This window comes from Leiobunum rupestre, chromosome 4 (assembly GCF_980474605.1).
Source record: "Leiobunum rupestre chromosome 4, qqLeiRupe1.1.hap1, whole genome shotgun sequence".
Classification (NCBI taxonomy): domain Eukaryota; kingdom Metazoa; phylum Arthropoda; class Arachnida; order Opiliones; family Sclerosomatidae; genus Leiobunum; species Leiobunum rupestre.
This window is the reverse complement of record NC_143387.1, coordinates 37714168-37734422: the sequence shown is the minus strand read 5'-3', so window position 1 is coordinate 37734422 and position 20255 is coordinate 37714168. Positions and strand designations below refer to the sequence as shown.

Here is a 20255-nt window from a genome sequence, read left to right as displayed (position 1 = left end):
GTTTGCCTAAACCAAAAAGGTGAGGAACCAGGTGATAATTCTGAGAAACAAAAAACATGGACTCACAGTTAGGATTATGGGAGGAGGTTATATAATAAGAGGACAATTTTTACGAAATGTCCGATTGAAGGAAAAACAGAAGCAACAATTTTAATTATAGAAATTTCTCTTTTCACAAAACTTAATTTATATTTCTTTTTGTCCTTTTTTTAAATACCATACATGTATTTCTTAGAAAGGAGACCTCTAATGGCAAGTGCAAAATATATCTGGAGAAACAGTGATTAAGAAACGCCATGCGAAAACCACTGATTTTCGAGACACGATGCACCAAGTAGAGCGCAAGCGAGAAGCAAGATTATTTTCAACCATTGTTTTAAAATACACATTTGTTACCTTATGATTGTTTTTTTTTTTTTCAAAAGTTAATCCCTGAACAAATTGATCTAAAGAGTAAGGGATTTTTTTAATAGATAACCATTTTAATACAGTTCTTTCCTGTGCAATTCAGAAATAACTAGCAAGTACCTCGTAACATGATACGTGAATAAAATTGAGATGATTATACGTATTTACAGAAAATTCGAATAACCATCTCTGGAAAAATTCAAGGAAAACCTGACCATATTACATTGTAGTATCCACAATTTGAAAAACTTTTGTAGAAAACATTATCAACAATAACAGATATACGTAGTTTTTTTATGCAAAAATTTGGAGAGCGGGTCAACTGGGTTTTTCTTTTTGAAGTAATAAGTGGACCCTTCAAGTTCTGTAACTCGAAGAGAATCAATTTTTTCATTAAAATTTGTTAATATATATATATATATATTTTCAATATTTTTTAGCTAACAGTAGAATAATTAATCTGGCTAAACACCGCTCTACAAACAGAGGGCACATTTATATGCTTCTTATCATAAAACTATGTGCACAACAGCAGCAGCAAACAACATAAAACAATTTATGTGTAACTTTACTAAATAACAAGGGCAGGGCATTGACTAAATTTTAAACCTTATAATATTTAATAACTAATTATATTTTTTCATAAAAAATAAAAGAATAGGCCATGGTTAAAAAAATAAAAAGCTGGCATCTGTTTTTCTCGAAAACAATTTTTCTTTGAACCAGACCAAAATAGATATACTCTATCGCAAAAAAAGGAAGATTGTAAATTTGAATGGAGTAAGTAAAATAAAAGAGAAAATGTTAAAAGAGGGAGAAAAGGATGTCTTTTTTTAGTCATGGCCAGGTCACTGGGTGTTTTTTCCATTTCGTCCAAATAATTAAACTCAAAACAATAAATCTTTCACCGGGATTCAAGTCAAACACAGTGCCTACAATTTCGTTCAGCACATTAGACCGTCTTGATATCTCTTGAAAGCACAGAACTTGAACAACTTGCCCTTGTACTACTGCTGCTGGCATTGCACCTGGACCATTATATATATACTTTTTTATCTTGTCCAGCACAGCATTTACATATTTTTGCCCAATTTTTAAATTTCATTTATTTCCCTCGCCAGTTTTATCTGTTAGTTCTTTCATCTTGTCTACATAATCAGCAAAAATGTCACGAAAGCGTACCCAAGATTTTTCTGGAATGGTAATTGCCGTTCTGAAATTGCTTTTTACCTGTTAAAATAACCACAAATCAAAAGTTGAATTTTTTTAGCGGAAAGAAATCAGCTACATAGAAATTTAAGCAATTGCTTTTTAACTCAATACTACATGATATTCTTTAAATTAAAAGACAGTATCTAATAAGTCTCACCTCCGATATGCGCATATAAATTCCTCTATTGTTTTGTCCAATATCAAAATAAAAGGTCTTGTTTTCTACTCGCATATGCCTTCCTTCTGGTAATTCACCTTTGAAACCTAATTTAGTGAAAGGTTATTTTCATCAATATGGCTATTGTTAAGTGTTGGTGCAAGGAGAAACACCAAGTCAAATAAAAAAAGGCCCAAGCCACTTAAGTTTAGGATACGGCTAAACCTTGTTTAGTTTGGCTCAGAATAAAAGTAAAACAAGCAAAAATGCTGAGACTAAATAAAATTTTCCTAAGTCTATCACAATCAACCATGTAAATGCTATGTATTCAGTGTCCATTATGAGGGACAAACTTCTATATATTTGGTGTCCATTGCGAAAGACAAATTGCTATGTATTTGGTGTCCTATGCGAGGGACAAATCACTACCATAATTATAAACACTAATTAACAGAAATATCATTGAAACAATTAAAAATTAATTATTAACTTTTAATTTAAATGGTTCAATCATGATTTAAAAAAGATTTTTGACAATATATATTAAGTGGTTTGGGTCATGATGATTTGCCTTGAAATGCCGGATATGACAGCTATGTTACACGTTACAATAATTTTCCAACTTTAATAAATTACAAAAATAATTTATATATTTATATTGTATTAGTGCTGTAACTAGGGTCTCTGGGGACCACATTTCCTGAGGCCCTGGCCAACCTAAAGCTCTCCATCAGTTATTTACGCCTCTGTATTGTATCAATATTTTCAATTTTAGATGATTTGAGTTCCTGTGTTCTAGCTTATTTCCCAATAATATTATCATAGTACAAGTAATTGGACAATTATTCTTCACCCTCGAAGCAAAGTCTGTTATCTACTAGAATCCAAGATTCTCATCTTAAGTATGCTCAATGACAATAAAGTGTTAGCAAATTAATGATGACCAACACTGATGTCACTTACTAATGCTGCAAAATTCATTTATGTTAGTACAGATTGGAAGAGGCCGAAATTATTTTAGCTATCCATTTTCACAATTCTAGGTGATAAAAAAATCTAACTTGTGTATACTTATATTAAAAATATTTTGCTTAGAAGTTTAATGAAAAGAAAAATGGTTTAACATATTTAAAGCGTATACTAATTCTACCCCAAAGTTGTGCAATTTAATAGTGTTAAAACATTTGTTAAGTAAAGATCGAGAACTACCGGTAGTGTCCCAACCTCCATCATCTGTTCCAAACTCTTCCAAAAGGTCAGTCAATGCATCGCGGAACTCTATCATTCCTTGGGCAGGGATGGCTATCTGTGAGCGAGGCCCACCTCGGGCTATGGTTTGAGAGACCTACCCAAAATAATAAAATTACACTGCTTTTAAAAAGTCTAGTAGAATGATTTACAATTAAGATACAAAAGTATACCTTAAGCATGCTTATATAAAACCATTTTGTAGCAATCATAAATGATTGTTTTAGGTCATTCATCAATCCAATAAAATACCTTTTCAAAATGCAAGTAAGGCTCAAACTACTAAATTGAGGTAATGTTTTGTGAAGGCTATTTAAAAAGTATTAGGAAAAAGAATGGGTTTCTTGAGTGCGTAATGCTAACAAAATATGATGAATTCTTGAAGCAATAAAAATCCCACAGAAGGAGAGTGAAACCCAGAAATATTGTGATACATTTCTCATTGGCTAGAGCCCTTTCTGTTAGCAGACAACCAAACTCTGCAAATATGGGCAGTCAATGAAGTTTGTATCAGAATAGTTGGTAATACATCTAAGGCTAGCTGGGTGAGATAGGTTTGTTGCTTCTATAATATACAGCTTAATTTATTTTTATAATGTAGCTCAATTAATTTTCAATCAAGAGTGAAACTAGCTACATTCAAGCAAATTTATTTGGGGATTTTTATTGAAAATGCTGATATTTCTCCAGCAGAAGCTATTATTCAAAAACCCAACAAGCCACATTTTGAGTGGACTTAGTCATATGAGCATAAAAAGAGTGTCAATTTTAAATCTCAAGAAAAGAGAGCAACATCAATTTAAACTCTTGAATGAGCGCAAAAATAAAGATGTGTCCACTAAATTAACATTAACAGGTAAATTTGTCTGGTAAATGTTCATATGCCCAAATACACAAATTTGAGTGGTGAGTGTATGAGAGGAGTAATGAATTCGCCTCTTAACCAAGCAGATATCAAATTAAAGAGCGATCACTGATAACATTTTTGATGCAAAATGCTCATCACTGACAGTTAAAAATTTGGTCAAATATTTTATTTCAAAATTGAGGTCAAGCATGGTACAAGTTCAACCATAGCCAGCGATTTAATTAAGGAAACGTACCCTTAAGAATCGTCCCCGAGAATTTTCTTTTAAATCCAGGTAGTATCGTCTGTTGTCTTTCACCATAACTTCACTTTTCAATTTTCCATCTTCAGGTAAGTTATCAGGATTTGGTGGACCTGAAAGTACACGTGGTTTGTGTAGTCATTTTGCCTTCATGTACAGTGTAAAATCTAAATTTACACTGAGTCTATACTTAAAAGGGATTTTACACAAACCCAATGAGGCATAAAGCTCGCTAAAGGACGTAAGATGGTCTCGAAATTCTGCTGCTGTGGACATGGCTAATAATAATCGGCTTTTTCTGCCAGCTGCTCCAACCTTTTTCAAAGATTGGTTAAAAACAGAGAACAACAATGTTAAAAACTTTTAATAATCCAATTTCTGACCATAACATCTCTTACTTCAGCAACTTTTATGAACCTTCCTCTTCTGTTTTGTTTTACATCCAAGTAAAACCTTTTTGATTGTATTTGCAACATTTTTGTGGCCAACTCTTGCTCACCCTGCGCCATGATCTGAGCACCTCCTATAAATATAATTAAAATAATTTAAAAAAATGTATCAAATACATGTAAAAAAGTAACTGGCCTTAATTTAGTGTCAAATATAAACTGGGAATGTCATAAAAGGTACTAAAATTATGCAGATTAAACATGGAAGATACTTCATTAGTGTGAATTTAAATTTTATCAGAAGAGACCTCGTGGGTTTAAATGTGTCTTAATATAAATTAAAATTCGAGAAACTTTATTTCATTTTTGAACTAATTTCCAAGAGTTCGTATAATTTTTTTATGAACAAGAAAACCAAATACAATATTTGGACACAGAGCATACTGTTAAGTGTTTATTTAATATGGGCATAAAAATTTTACTGTATTCTACTGATAGGCACACTTATAATTTTCAAAGGTAGTTCGAATAACCCCTGTGGTGCTAAAGCATGATTTAATGATCATTGGCAGAAATAAACCATTTTTATCAATCTAGAATATTCCCATGTACTTTCGAAGGGTATTAATAATTTTACTAGAAGAAATATTTGAGTTTTTGGGTAAACCCCATTTCTCAAAAACTGGCAGCTCCAACCACACCAAGTATTAGGAAAAGAACAAAACCAAGGGACCCCATATAAACCCTAATTATCTACTGCCATGTTCAAAAATTCTTTAGAACTACAAAGAAAAAAAATTATAACAAAAATGGACATATTGTGAAATATGCTTCATATTCTTTTAAGTGTAAAACTCCTCTTTATATGAAAGTTAAATGTAACCAAAAAAAACCACAATAATTTAGCAAAGTAAAACAACATACATACAAATCTGCTATTCTATTCTATCTTCACATAGCTAGGAAAAATCAATATCCCCCCATAGGGAAAGGAAGGGAAGGTTTATTTCAGTATAGGGTAATAATTACCTGTCTAGCCCCAGACCAGACTGGGAAAAGCCTACAGACCTACTTATAGTGTCAAATGTTGGAAGACACATAGATGCCATGGATTGAATAAATAAAAATTTCATAGAAATAAAATAAAGAATACTTTATTCAATCATCTCAAACCACTAGAAGTAAACCCAAAATAAAATCCTATTAAATTTGAAAAATAAGACACGTTTTTTATCATTCAAGATGAATAATGGTGTGAAAATTAAATATTAGACAAATTAAAACTGAAAAGTCACCCTCTTAAAATTAAAAAAAAAATTAAAGCATTTAATAAAGAATATTTATAAAATTATGAATTTATTTTGCAAGCAATTTTAACTTAACAAAAAGTTTTGAATTGGAATAATTACTAGGGTTGGTAGGATGATATTTAGTCTGATTTTAAACATGCCTAGAGAAAAATTAGTTTTTTCAAAAAATGGTGGAAGCTTTATACTAGTACAAAATTATAAATTGTTATAATTCACTTTTCTCTACAAAGATACCTATGAATTTTTCAAGATTTGCAGAGTATTTGGTAACCTAGCCAGTTTCTAAAATTTGCTCAAAAAATTTCAGAGGTCAAAACAAGCTTTAAATTTGTTGTCAGGAGTTTCTGGGCAGACAATGGTTAAAATTCCAAATTGGTCATACATATACAAATTTTCCTTTTCAAATTGATGTTTTGCTACCAAAAAGAGCTTTACCTTCACTTTTTTACACTGATCTAGTGTTATATCTTAAAGGGAATATCACCTCACGTATTTGGTGTGGAACACAAAAGTTTGCAGCTCTGGCCGCTCTTGCCTTTGGGTTAAAAAATGTTTGGCGTTACTGTACAGAGAAATTTTGAAAAATTGAAGGGGTCTTCCATAAACATTGCTTTGCAGGTTATATATTCCCTTTAACATTGTGAGTTGGTGGTAGTCATGGTCTTCTATTTTAATCTGCATAATTTTAATACACCTACATTTTCAAACTTAAAAAAGAAAAAGGATTTTCCTGTCAACTTAATAACAACTTCTTACCCCTTTACTAGTTTATTGAAACATGCTAACAACTTGAGCCTACTTAAAGAGATAGTGACAGATTTTTTTTTGTATATCATATTTATACATAAAATATATAAAAAGACCATGGTAAATATAGTGGTAATAAAAAATTGTAAAAAAAATAATAATTAACTATTAAATTTAAGATTTTAGATGGGAGGGTCAGCTTCTCCGCAAGCGCCGCGTCTCATATTGCTGACGTCATTCGCGAGTATTATCTTCTAAAATGTTATCCCCCCCCTCCACGTAAACCGGCTCGATTTCTCGACCAAATATGACGTAGTTTGTGGGTGAGTTTGCGGAGAAGATAACATTTCACAAATATTTTAAAGTAAATTTTCATAAATAAATACTAATTTAAAGTGGTATAACATATATATTTTCGGATTCACGGCATTCTACTCTATCCAATGAAGGTTATTAAGTCAGTAAATTTAACTTTGCTCCAAGCTGTCACTATCTCTTTAAAACCAAGTTTAATATCAACTAAAATGTGTATACAAACTAAAATCCAACTTATTTTTTGGTAAGGGTCATGTGATCTGTTATTACTCAATTTGTTTAGAAAGACACTCAGGAAAAGGGAAACCAGGCCCTCTACCTCAAACTGCACAGGCCCTGGTATATTGTACTGGGCTTCATTTCCATATAACAGTACCTGCTCATGTTATACCAATTTGGGTAAATAAAGTCAACTGAGTATTATTTAAAATCAATGCCTCTATTAGGATTTCTTCCATTCTAAGGTTGCCAGAGATTATGATTGCTTTAAGATATTTTGCATACTCTTATCACAATTGATCAACTAATTACTTAAAACTTGTATTTGATTATTCATTGGTAGCTTTAATCTCACTACAGCCTTACCAAAAATATATTTCTTTAGAAAAATCTTAAAATAATTCTTTCAGCTTCCGAATAAAAGTAAGTAACTTTTAACAAGGGCTTTCCCTTACCAAAAAATAAGTTGGCTTTTAGTTTGTATTTAGTTGGTATACACATTTTAGTTGGATTTAAGTTGTTAGCATTTTTCAATAAACTAGTTAAAAGGGTAATAAGTGGATATTAAGTTGGCAGTATGGTTTTAGTTGGTAATAAGTTGTTTTTATGTATGGTTTTAGTTAGTATTTAGTCGGTATTTGTCCCAAATACCAACTTAAAACCAAGTTCCTAGACCACTTAATTTTTGGTAAGGGTTTATATGCACTTCCATAGTAACCAAAATTATACTGATGGCGGTGGGATACCACTTTGTTCAAGTAGCATCTTCAAAGTGCAAAATTGCAGAAATTTTTGCAACTAATTTTCTAATAAAGTTTAGCCAAGAATTCTAAGACACTCTTTCTACAAGTTTTATACAGACTCCTGAGCTGAAGGAAAATATTCCTTAACTTTAAAGGATTAATATTTTTTAACAAGTGCAAGAGCCATTTGCAAGATTCTTATAGAAATAAGTAGCAGTTATCATATGGCTTTGCAAATTAAAAATTAAAAAAACCAAATCCTACTTATAAAACATCAAAACTTAAAACGAGCTTTTCTAAGCATCTTTTAAATAAATTAACTTTGTTATTTATTAGTTATTACTGGTTTAATATTAAGCTATGGGAGCTGATTGTAATAAACCAATTAAATGTCTTTTTTTTCTAACAAGCACAAGAATACAAATAGTTCAATCTATATCAATTCATAAAGAAAAGATAAATTATTGTTTTGTAACTTCAAAATTTCGGAATGTGTTTGAATATCCAAATCAGAGTTTAATGTGAATCCAAAACATGTATGGAACATTGTTCAAGTATAAATTCTACTAAGAAATAGAAAATTAAAAGGTACAACAAAAGAAACTAAAAAATTAGTTGACAGATCTAAAATGCAGAGATACAAGTACTTTGAAGTTAGAATCAGTTTGATCCATTTGATATTGTGCTTGGCTTAGTATGTCACAGAGGGATGAAAAATATTAACAGTGTACAAACCCAATGAGTTCATTTATACTGGCAATTACTTTGTTTTATCAACTTGAGGTCTTGTGGTGTATGATAACTAGAAGTAACAAACACAGCAATGCAACCCGTCAAAAGTCGTGCATTTTCTTGTCTACAATTTTCATTGGTTAAACGTTTTAGCGTCTGCTGCCGTCGGAAGGGAAAAATTCCAAAATTGTTTTCCCCCTTTCCGGAAAAACTTCAGCGTAAAGCTCGTCCAATGAAATTTGTACACAACACTGCGTTAGTGTGTTTAATGGCTAGCTGCTTTCTCCTAATGTAGGGTGCTGTGTTTGTTACTCCTAGATGATAATACCTATGGGGAATCTATACATTTCTCAAGGTGTGAGACGACAGAGTTGTGAAATACAAAGGGGCCGACCTGAAGGGAGCAGAAGTTTAGTACAGCCAAAGCTATAAGACCCAGGCTCAAGGGAGGGTTTCGATACAGCCTTGTTTACACCAATGATAATACCAGATCATCATATCAAACATTTTCAAAGACTCCCGACAAATTAACTTGGTTTTAAATGTGAATATTTTTTTTGTCACTTTATGTACTAATTATCCAAAATTCATTTTTTATTGCAGTTTAGTTTGCTGCAAATAACGTAAAATGAGCTAGTTGCTTTTGGACAAACTCACTACTGTTTAACAGCTATTAATAGCAAAAAATAACACCATATAGGACAGTACGATGGTTCCATTGATGGAAAAATTACCATTTTAACACAAAAAATTTATATTATCCCTTACCAAAAAATAAGTTGGCTAAAAACCACTTAGGACAACTTGTTTTTCAACTTGGTTTTCAGTTTGTATTTGGGACAAATGCCTACTTAATAATAACTTAAATCCTCTTTATTATTCAACTTATTTCCAACTAAACCAGAATCAACATTTACACTTAACTACTTAAAAGCAACTTAAATCCTACTAGGGAAACATCTAAAAACCAACTTAAAATATTATGTAATTTCCTGACTACTAAAAACCAACTAATTATAAACTTAGCAAAAGCAGTATTTTTCTACTAACTGAATAACAACTTATTACCCGTTTAATAGTAACTTGAAATATGCTGACAACTTGAGCCTACTTAATACCAACTCAATATAAACTAATAATGTGTTAACAAACTAAATACAAACTGAAATCCAACTTATTTTTTGGTAAGGGCTTAAATACCTCTAATACCTTCTAACCACTACAAAATGGTCCCATCTTATAATACAAATTTATTTATAGTTTATTATTATGTTTAAACTGAAATACTCTAAAAAATCACATAGCAGACCAGAAATAACTAGGTTTGAATGATATTTTCATGTTCAGATAAATCATAAATTTCAAGTTAATAATACTATTATTATACATGGCACATTTTAAAATAACGTACTTTCAGTTTGTATTACTTTCCATTTCAAATGGTAAAAGATACATGGAAAATTTCATAATATAAAAATGTAAAACAAAAATATAAAAAAAATTATCAACTCTGTTGTTTTAAAATATATAGTATAATATAATATAATATAATAATGTAATAATATAATATAATAATGTAATAATATAATATAATAATGTAATATAATAATAGTATAATATAATATAATAATGTAATAATATAATATAATGTAATAATATAATATAATAATATAATACGTCTATTTGTTAAACTGTATGAAAGTTTAGTACTCAATGAAATAGAGTATTGTTCACAAATATATACGGGATGTAGCAAGTATTTGCTTATAATGGTTGAACGTATTCAGCGCAAATTTGCTAATTCATATCATAATTATTTTATAAAGATGGGTACTTTTGACTATATAAATAATAATATTAATAATAATAATAATAATTATAATATTATAAAACTACAAACTATTCATAACAGGTTTCTAAGATCAGATGCCCTCTTAATTAACAAAATAATAAACCAAAATTGATTGCCCTATTTTGCTAATGAATATAAATGTCAAAATTCCACCAAAAAAATATTTGTTGTAAAGATTTGTTCTATCGGGGAAAGAGAGATAAATTATGTCTTGGTAGAGAGCAGATAAACTGTAATCTTACAGCAGAATATGTGGACTTTTTTTAGATCAATAGGACCGAATTCCTAAATTTACTAGACAAAATACTAATACCAAACAAGATTATTGCTGTATTTTAATTGGTACGTGTTTTTAGAAATTAATAATGAGTGTATAATTGTACAATTTTATTATATTTTGAAAAAATGTCTGTGTATATGGTATTTAGAATGTAAATTATGACATAATTTAATCTTGTGGTACTATCCCTTACCAAAAAATAAGTTGGATTTCAGTTTGTATTTAGTTTGTATACACATTATTAGTTGATATTGAGTTGGTATTAAGTAGGCTCAAGTTGTCAGCATATTTCAAGTTACTATTAAAGGGGTAATAAGTTGTTATTCAGTTGGTAGGAAAATACTGCTTTTGCTAAGTTTATAATTAGTTAGTAGGATTTAAGTTGCTTTTAAGTAGTTAAATGTAAATGTTGATTCTGGTTTAGTTGGAAATAAGTTGATTAATAAAGAGGATTTAAGTTATTTTTAAGTAGGCATTTGTCCCAAATACAAACTGAAAACCAAGTTGATATACAAGTTGTCGTAAGTGGTTTTTAGCCAACTTATTTTTTGGTAAGGGATAAAAGTACGCCTGTATGTTGTTCTGTACGAAATAATAATATATAATATAATATAATATATAATAATACATATATATATAATATATAATCATAATAATAATCAGCTAGGCTAATACCCAAGGCAACACCTTAGGCTTAAGTCATCATGCGACTTTTGAAGCAATTAACTCAGGTGGCCGGGTTACAATGCGTAGGAGGGTGGTGGAAACGCGTTCCGAGCCAACAGTTCCCTACACTAACTATTACGGTTAACCTCAACAAGTTTTTGTGGAAGGGGAACACCCCTTAAACCAGTGGGGAGAGAACTTGCAAACTCAACGCAGAAGGAGTTGTTCTCAGTTTTCACCCAGTGCCACAAGTTGGAATCGAACCCGGCTCCTCTTGCTGCGAGGCGAAAGTGCTAACCACTCCGTCACCCCACCTACATATATATATATATACATATATAATATAATATACACCCTTACCAAAAAATAAGTTGGCTAAAAACCACTTACGACAACTTGTATTTCAATTTGGTTTTCAGTGTGTATTTGGGACAAATGCCTACTTAAAAATAACTTAAATCATCTTTATTAATCAACTTATTTCCAACTAAACCAGAATCAACATTTGCATTTAACTACTTAAAAGCAACTTAAAAATAATATGTAACTTCATGACTAGTGAAAACCAACTAATTACAAACTTAGTAAAAGAAGTATTTTCCTACCAACTGAATAACAACTTATTACCCCTTCAACTTGTAAGTTGAAATATGCTGACAACTTGAGCCTACTTAATACCAAGTTAATATCAACTAATAATGTGTATACAAACTAAATACAAACTGAAATCCAACTTATTTTTTGGTAAGGGCACATATCATAAAATATAACATATATCATAAAATATAATATAATATATACATATATCATAAAATATAATATAATATATACATATATCATAAAATATAATATAATATATACATATATCATAAAATATAATATAATATATACATATATCATAAAATATAATATAATATATACATATATCATAAAATATAATATAATATATACATATATCATAAAATATAATATAATATATACATATATCATAAAATATAATATAATATATACATATATCATAAAATATAATATAATATATACATATATCATAAAATATAATATAATATATACATATATCATAAAATATAATATAATATATACATATATCATAAAATATAATATAATATATACATATATCATAAAATATAATATAATATATACATATATCATAAAATATAATATAATATATACATATATCATAAAATATAATATAATATATACATATATCATAAAATATAATATAATATATACATATATCATAAAATATAATATAATATATACATATATCATAAAATATAATATAATATATACATATATCATAAAATATAATATAATATATACATATATCATAAAATATAATATAATATATACATATATCATAAAATATAATATAATATATACATATATCATAAAATATAATATAATATATACATATATCATAAAATATAATATAATATATACATATATCATAAAATATAATATAATATATACATATATAAAATATAATATAATATATACATATATCATAAAATATAATATAATATATACATATATCATAAAATATAATATAATATATACATATATCATAAAATATAATATAATATATACATATATCATAAAATATAATATAATATATACATATATCATAAAATATAATATAATATATACATATATCATAAAATATAATATAATATATACATATCATAAAATATAATATAATATATACATATCATAAAATATAATATAATCAAAAATAGAGCTTCAACACTGCAAATGTAATATCAAAGAAGCTAAGCTTTTAAACATAATTGGATGAAGAGATTAAATACTAGATTAAAGATAATTAATAATGTTATAATCTTGCCTTATGGATTTAGGTTAAAGGGCAAAACAGTTGACCTTTCTAACCAATAAACAAAAACCAAATCTATTACATGCAGACCTACATTAGTTTGTCCAAGTCTAAATTGTATCTAGGGGGTTTTAATAGAATTTTTAAACTTCTATAAGTATGAAGCTAAATTTTAGCTGAAGAAATTAATTTGAAAACTAGTTATTTCAAGATGGGGCTATTCTTAAGATATGTGCTATATAAAGTGCAATCACATGTTCAACCTTTCTCTTTAGATTTCATTCTATGTGTTTTGTTAATCAATTTATAGTACAAGGGGTAGGTCTAAGGTCTAATTGTGTAATAAGAAGTTGATTTTATATCATGAAGGTTGATTATAAGCCTAGGCCTTAAAAGAGTTAAATCTCAAGGCCCTTTACTACTTAAAGAAAAAAAAACAGAAAGAAGTTACAAACAACCAATGGGTTCAATTCATTAGAAAAATTATATTGCCCAGATTTTAATTTTTGAGGGAAACTACTTTAGCCAGTAATCCGGATTACTTTTATATTTAAACATGTTAAACATTAATCCACATATTGGATTAATACGGTGATTAAGAAGAACCTAGGCTTATGATACCACTGCGCCATGTTAGGCTTAGAAAAATTATGATATTAAAATCATCGTAACAAAATTTTTGCAATATAATTTTTTGAACATGGATCAGATAACCTAGTATTCGCATAAATTGCATTTTTAAGTTATCTGATCAATAAATTAATTCGAACATACTCTGACCCTGATGCTGATCATCTCCACTCTCTCGGTCCGACATGGTGGCCTCTCTCCACAAGTCGCTCAACTTCCCACAAGCCTCGTTCTCAATAACCAATCAAAGATCTTACAGGCTAACGCTAAAGTCTATAAGCCTATGTTAAGTACAAAAATGACAGAAAGTTCAATTTTTTACGAAATTTATCGTTCTTAAAGAAAGTGGCAGTAATAATTCGCTAATTAATTTTACATAATCTACTTCAAAAAGGTTCAAGCCGTAATGTACAAAATAAAATGTATTTTACATATTTTTGACTATCCTGATCACTGACATGGGAACGGTTGTATTTGATTTACAGTGGGTGCCGCCATCTTATGTAAAGCCTTGTCAAGCCTACAAGGTTTGGCAGCCCCGTGGCCAATTTCACATCAGGTTGGTAGTAAGAGCGTAGATCAACGATCCAATTTCAAGCATTATTTATATTTATAATAAATCTGCAACCGATTAACGACATTCTAAATTCAAAAATAGAAAGCTCTTTTCCGTCCAGTGAAATTTAACATGTTTAGATTGATTCATAGTATATCCGACAGTTTTCAACATCAGTTTGGTGTCTATGGCAAATAACGAACACCTTATTTTCAACTAAACAAACCATTTTCAAGTATAAAGTTTTAGGGACTAATTTCTACAAACTACATTGATTATATTATGACAGTTGAAAAATTAATACGAGTAATTATCTTTGAAAATATAAAAATTATACTTATCCTGTAAGAAACTTTTAAGCAGTTGGGATTTTGCTTTGGAATGGGTACCAAGGAATACAACAAAGGTACCATTGATGCATTCTTGGAAGAACATTTTCAATAATACTTAATTCTATAACGAAAAAAAATTTAGTATGGCCTACTGACCTTAAGTTAGAGTTAAGTAGTGGATTAATATAATGCAATTAAGAGATAAATTACTATCATAATGGGGTTTCAGTTGGAAATGAACAAGGGACTGATCGCTTAGTGTTTTCCTGTATATCGATTACGTGTAATACGCTGATATTACACACAATAGTGTACTCTTTATACACTGATTACGCTGTGATCCGTCCCTTGGAAATGAAACAACAAGATCCTGGGATGCTCTGAAAAAATAAAGGAAATTTGCCATTAAATAATTCAAAGTTCTTATTATCTAAGAATACCAATAGAATATACCCATGCATTATTAGTACACCTAACTTTTAAAATATTTTTTTGATAATCAATAAATTAAACCTAAGAAGCATTAGTTAAATAAATTATTTAAATCAAATCTATTCAGAATAAATATGAAACTATTGTGATATTTTTTAATGGTAAAATTCTTTTGATGCATCTTGGCTAGTAAGAATCTTTACTAGTGTACAGTATTTTGGTGACTACAACCCCCATCATTTTGTAAATATTTCCCAATTTTTCTGCGGGTTATAATTGTATGAGGGGTATATTCGTATGCTGGTAATGTAAGAAAAAATTACAGAAAACTGGAATACAACAAATTTTTATTGTCTAAAAAGAAACACAAATTTACTTTTACTAAATTTTAGAAGTTATTGGAAGTGTTCTGTGTCATCGTCAATTGATGTTTCTTCATCAAATTGAGACAATACCCTAAGCTGATATGTTGAATGACATCGGTACTTCATCCATATTTAAGATTTTCTTTTAGGTGACATTACGGTATTATCGATTTGTGGAGAGAGAACTGTTTATTGTAGCAGAGTACGACTAAATAACGAATAACGTCTTTATAAAAAACATGTGCAGTTAATGCATAATAGACTTATGTAATAAAAAAAAAGTAATCTGATAACCTGCGGGACATATACTTTAGCGGGTTATCTAAGATTTATTTTACTCGAGCCTAAAAACCTGCGGGTTATAGTTGCTAAAATACAGTAATTAACACACATCACTTTCCATTTAAATACAATACCCACTTTTTATGCATACAATAAGATCAAACTTTTTTTTCTAGAAATGTTTATGTTCGATTCACCCCACTCATTGCAAGGAATTTGCCTTAAAACTATTGGTGAAAATAAAGAGTACTTTAAAACATGTTCACGATATGCTCTCGCCACTAACAGTGTAATGCTGGAGAATACATCAAAACTGTTCTTGGAGCCCGAAAACTTTATTCCATGCACAGTTGCACACCATTTGCTTTATTCATTGAGCTGTTTTGGAAATACTGATGATGAAGTATTAAAACTATTCAATGGAACTGTAACAAGGCTAGAGAGAGTGAAGCTAAATAGCGGTAGTTATCTCACCACAAAAGGATTGCGCGTTTTGAAACAACACAACATAAAGTCTTTGGAAATACCAAACTTGTTAAAAGTACCTATCAATGATCTGATTGCCTGTTTGAATGAGAGTAGTTTGAGAAATTTAACAGAGCTTAAAGTTCCAAACTGTACATTTGCAAGTAATGGTAGATTTTCTGTTGTGGTGTGTTTGTCAAAACTAAAAAACTTGAGATCACTGAATATAAGCAACACAAAATTCACTACTCATGGTTTGGAGATCATTGTTGAAGATTTGCCTCTTCTTGATAGTTTAAACATTTCAAAAACTAAAATAAGTGACATTTCTCCCTTAAAAAAGTGTAGACAAAGACTGAGGTCATTATCAATGTATAACTTAAGTTCAAGTGCCAATTCAAACTTCATCCCAGTGATCTGCAGCTTACATAACTTAGAATATCTCGACATAAGTGAAGATGTAATCAATCCACTTGAATCTTTAACGCTTGTGCGATCCAAAGCTGGAAATTTATTTGAAAATCCACAGTGTTTACCAAAGCTAAAATATCTTGACATGTCTGGGAGAGATGGATTTACTTCCGAAGATTTAAGGTGATATGTTATTTTGTCATAGTTAAATATTTGTAAAACAATACCTATAGAACTATAATACTTAGCTATATTTAAATATTTTTGACAAAATATCAGATCTTGTAAACATCCCAAATGTAAAAAAAATTCTGATATTCTCTAACAGCAGAGATACTTAAAGCATTTACTTACCATTAGTATTGACTTTCTCTTATAAAATTTTCATTTTTTTAGGAACTTTTTGGTGTTGCATCCAAAATTAGAATTTTTAGGACTTGTTTATTCAGATTTATGCGCTGATGAAATTCTGACAAATTCTAATCACACACATTTCAATAAACATTTGAAGGTATTAATATTGATTAAAAAAAAATTATAACATGTATTGAACAATAAATCTAAACATGCGGCTTAAGAAAGCTCAATGGTAATAGACATTATATTAATATTTAATAGGTTGTAGGATGTGCGGCAGAATCTCAAATTTTAAAGGGCTTACTGCGATATTTAGAACGACCTCACTACGTACAAAAACTTCTCTATGTTTTGTACACTTTTACCAACAAGTTCACTGTTCCCCGTGTTGATATTATACAGGTAAAATACCATTCTAACACTATTCTATATCATTTTCTGAATAGAGAAAATATTGATTTTGCAGCTAATAATTCGTGGCATGAAAGTACATTCAGTAAAACTGGGGATACAAATGTCTGGGACTGCCTGTTTGTATAACTTATCTCGCGGGGCTATTGGCCAAAGGATTCACCCAAAATGGTTTCAAGAAATAGTAGGAGTAACACTTAAATCAATGGAGAATTTTTCAACAAATAAACAGGTAAATTTCGAGTCTGCGATTAGGTAATATCAAGAATGAATTTATTTATACTTAGGAGAATGACTATTGAGACAATTTTTAGCATTGCTCCCAATTAATCATCCTGGTATCTCACTAAACCTTACATCCTCCAATGCAGATTTTAATTGATTTTATTTGTAATTGAAAGATTTCATCATTTTGTCCTTTTTTCAAGACTGGTCATTAAGAATAATACTTGATCTTTAATTTTTAGTTACAAAAAAATGCCTTACTGACATTGTGTAGTGACAGGATTTTACAAGACATAGTAAGTATTTCAATTTCAACTTTAAATATTAGTTTGGCGTGCTAATTTTTTTCCGTATTTATATAAAAACATTATGATATATTTCACTTAAGTTGTTGAATGTAATAACACTAGCTTACTTTCTTTACAGATTTTTGATCGATATCATTGTGCCAAACTAGTCATGGATACTCTCTTATTATTTGATGATCTTTCAATGAACAAAATGGCTGTGGCAATTTGTTCAATTTTAGCAGCCAAGGTTTATTTTTTAAATTTGGTCTGTTTTATTTTAAGAGCACAAATTGGAACTTCGTTTTAATAGATTACAACAACCGAGATTGCATCTATTGGTGCTGACCCTTCATACATGGAAAGATTATTAAGTCTTGTACGAAATCAAACGCCCCTAATAATGGGTGAATTAGTTGATACTACCATGGTAAAATTTACCCTAAGTGCACTTTGGAATCTGACAGGTATAGTGTTAAAAAAAAACATTAAGTAATTCAAAACTTAATTTAATTTGTTTCTAGATGAGTCACCAAAAACATGTGAATCATTTCTAAGATTAGGTGGCTTGGAATTGATGCTAGAACTTCTAAATGTAAGTTTTAAAATTAATTTTTTTCACTGATAGTAGTAATGTTGAAATTTAATTTAGGCATTTCCTAGTGAAAGTTCAATTGAAACTAAAGTTCTTGGTATAATGGTATGATATACGATATTTTTCTGTCTTAAGCTTATACAAATTTCTTAAGACGTATAACATTATTATAATTTATATCAAGAATAATATCGTTGAAGTCAGAGAATTAAGAATTGATGTCTTGCAAGAAGATTTCATTCACGCATTACGGTTAGCTAAAATAAGTCTAATGTCGGAATTTGAATTTGATTTTAACTCTCTTTTTTCATATGTGGGGCCACTATAGCAATCTATTGCACTCTAGTCATATTGATGTAGGTTATTTTTCTGCTGGAATTGTGGCTCACCTCTCTTGTGATAATTCAGCTGCATGGAGTAGTTTCAAAATAAGCAAAGAAGAACTGCTCTTTGATTTGGTATTTTTGAATATCACTATGTGAGATAAGATATTGAATGAGAATGCAGGCTCACATACCTTGAAATGTTTCAGAGTAAAGCAGTTTGTATTTGGAAAATACCAGAAACTGAAATGGTTGCGTATAGGTATATTTGCCAATTCTTAAAAATGAAAAAACGTATCTTTGATACAATGTAAATATTTTCAGATCTTTCAGGCCCTTTTTCCCATTGCTAGAAGCGGAGCACTATGAGATTCAACTATGGGCTTTATGGGCTATTCATCATGTGTGCTCCAAGAATGGTAAAATTTTAAATATATTTTCATCGTGACTATATAAATTAAATATAAAATAATTTTTTTAGCAAAACGGTACTGCGCAATGTTATACGAAGAAAATGGTATTGAAAAAATTAAAAATTTAAGTCAATGTACGGTTGCTGTTCCTGTCCTTAATCTCTGTCAAAGAATTCTTCAACTAGCTAATGAGTATCCCATTACATGATTAAGAATTATTTCAGCAGTTTACTCTACTTGAGTATCAATACATAAATGATGAGTCATTTTTGTGTTACGTACTCTTTTATATTTTAAATGATAACTTATCTCCTGAAGGTGTTCTAAGTAAATCCTAATTTCTATATTATATTTTTGTGGAATAGAATTGATCAATTTTACAATTTATTTGTTTTATAGTACAGCTACATGTTAGGGACAATGGGTAAATAAGACTGTGTCCAAGATGTGTAGACCTGTGTAGTGTGGCCTGTAATAAATCAATTTTAAAATTGGTCTATTGGTGTAATCTAATTGTCATTATTTTTAAATGACATAATTATGTAATTTTGTGTATCAAAAGAATTTGTAAAAATATTTGATTAAATTTGTTTATATTTTGAGTTATTTACTATACACTAATTGTTCTAAATGTTGCCCTTAAAATTTATAATGGTACAATCATATTTTAACTTTTATGTAACCTAGGCCTAAACTGTACTACACTGAAACTAATCTGGGCTATTCAATTAAGCAAAAGCATCCCGCTGTTACTAAAATAATATTGCCACGCCCCATATGTTGAGTGGATGACTCTAGACCAATCATGGTATATTACCTCACCGACTGGGAGGAGTTTACTTGATAGGCAATAGACGTCTATTGGATTAAGGCCCTTTTTTGAGTCCCTTGAAATAGCCAATCGAAAAAATGTGGTTAAACGAGGTTCTTTA

The 20255-nt window shown here is 29.5% G+C and overlaps 2 protein-coding genes across 8 annotated transcripts; one reads left to right on the top strand and one right to left on the bottom strand.

Moving 5' to 3' along the window:
* Window positions 1–579: 579 nt before the first annotated feature.
* On the bottom strand, window positions 580–14267 carry Pur-alpha (Purine-rich binding protein-alpha). 5 transcript variants are annotated; one of them, XM_090173769.1, is made up of 7 exons: window positions 14014–14267; window positions 4533–4657; window positions 4347–4449; window positions 4129–4247; window positions 3002–3122; window positions 1778–1884; window positions 580–1638 (listed from the first exon to the last, which is right to left on the bottom strand). In XM_090173769.1, exons 1-7 carry the CDS (start codon window positions 14054–14056, stop codon window positions 1510–1512), a joined length of 747 nt encoding a protein of 248 aa, XP_090029895.1. In that variant the 5' UTR covers window positions 14057–14267; the 3' UTR covers window positions 580–1509. The 5 variants fall into 5 exon arrangements, with proteins under 5 accessions (XP_090029895.1, XP_090029894.1, XP_090029893.1 ...); XM_090173768.1 differs by having other exon boundaries at window positions 2987–3122; window positions 14020–14262; XM_090173767.1 differs by having other exon boundaries at window positions 2987–3122; window positions 14014–14260.
* A 149-nt stretch (window positions 14268–14416) lies between these two features.
* Window positions 14417–19925, top strand: LOC149947652 (protein zyg-11 homolog B-like). Of its 3 annotated transcripts, none has more exons than XM_090173765.1 (16): window positions 14417–14731; window positions 14789–14831; window positions 16013–16895; window positions 17109–17223; window positions 17331–17471; window positions 17536–17712; window positions 17948–18001; window positions 18132–18242; window positions 18306–18459; window positions 18517–18587; window positions 18645–18692; window positions 18772–18839; window positions 18916–19045; window positions 19120–19172; window positions 19244–19329; window positions 19392–19925. In XM_090173765.1, exons 1-16 carry the CDS (start codon window positions 14708–14710, stop codon window positions 19529–19531), a joined length of 2298 nt encoding a protein of 765 aa, XP_090029891.1. In that variant the 5' UTR covers window positions 14417–14707; the 3' UTR covers window positions 19532–19925. The 3 variants fall into 3 exon arrangements, with proteins under 3 accessions (XP_090029891.1, XP_090029890.1, XP_090029892.1); XM_090173764.1 differs by having other exon boundaries at window positions 14421–14731; window positions 19235–19329; XM_090173766.1 differs by lacking the exon at window positions 14789–14831 and having other exon boundaries at window positions 14422–14731; window positions 19235–19329.
* The last annotated feature ends 330 nt before the right edge of the window (window positions 19926–20255 follow it).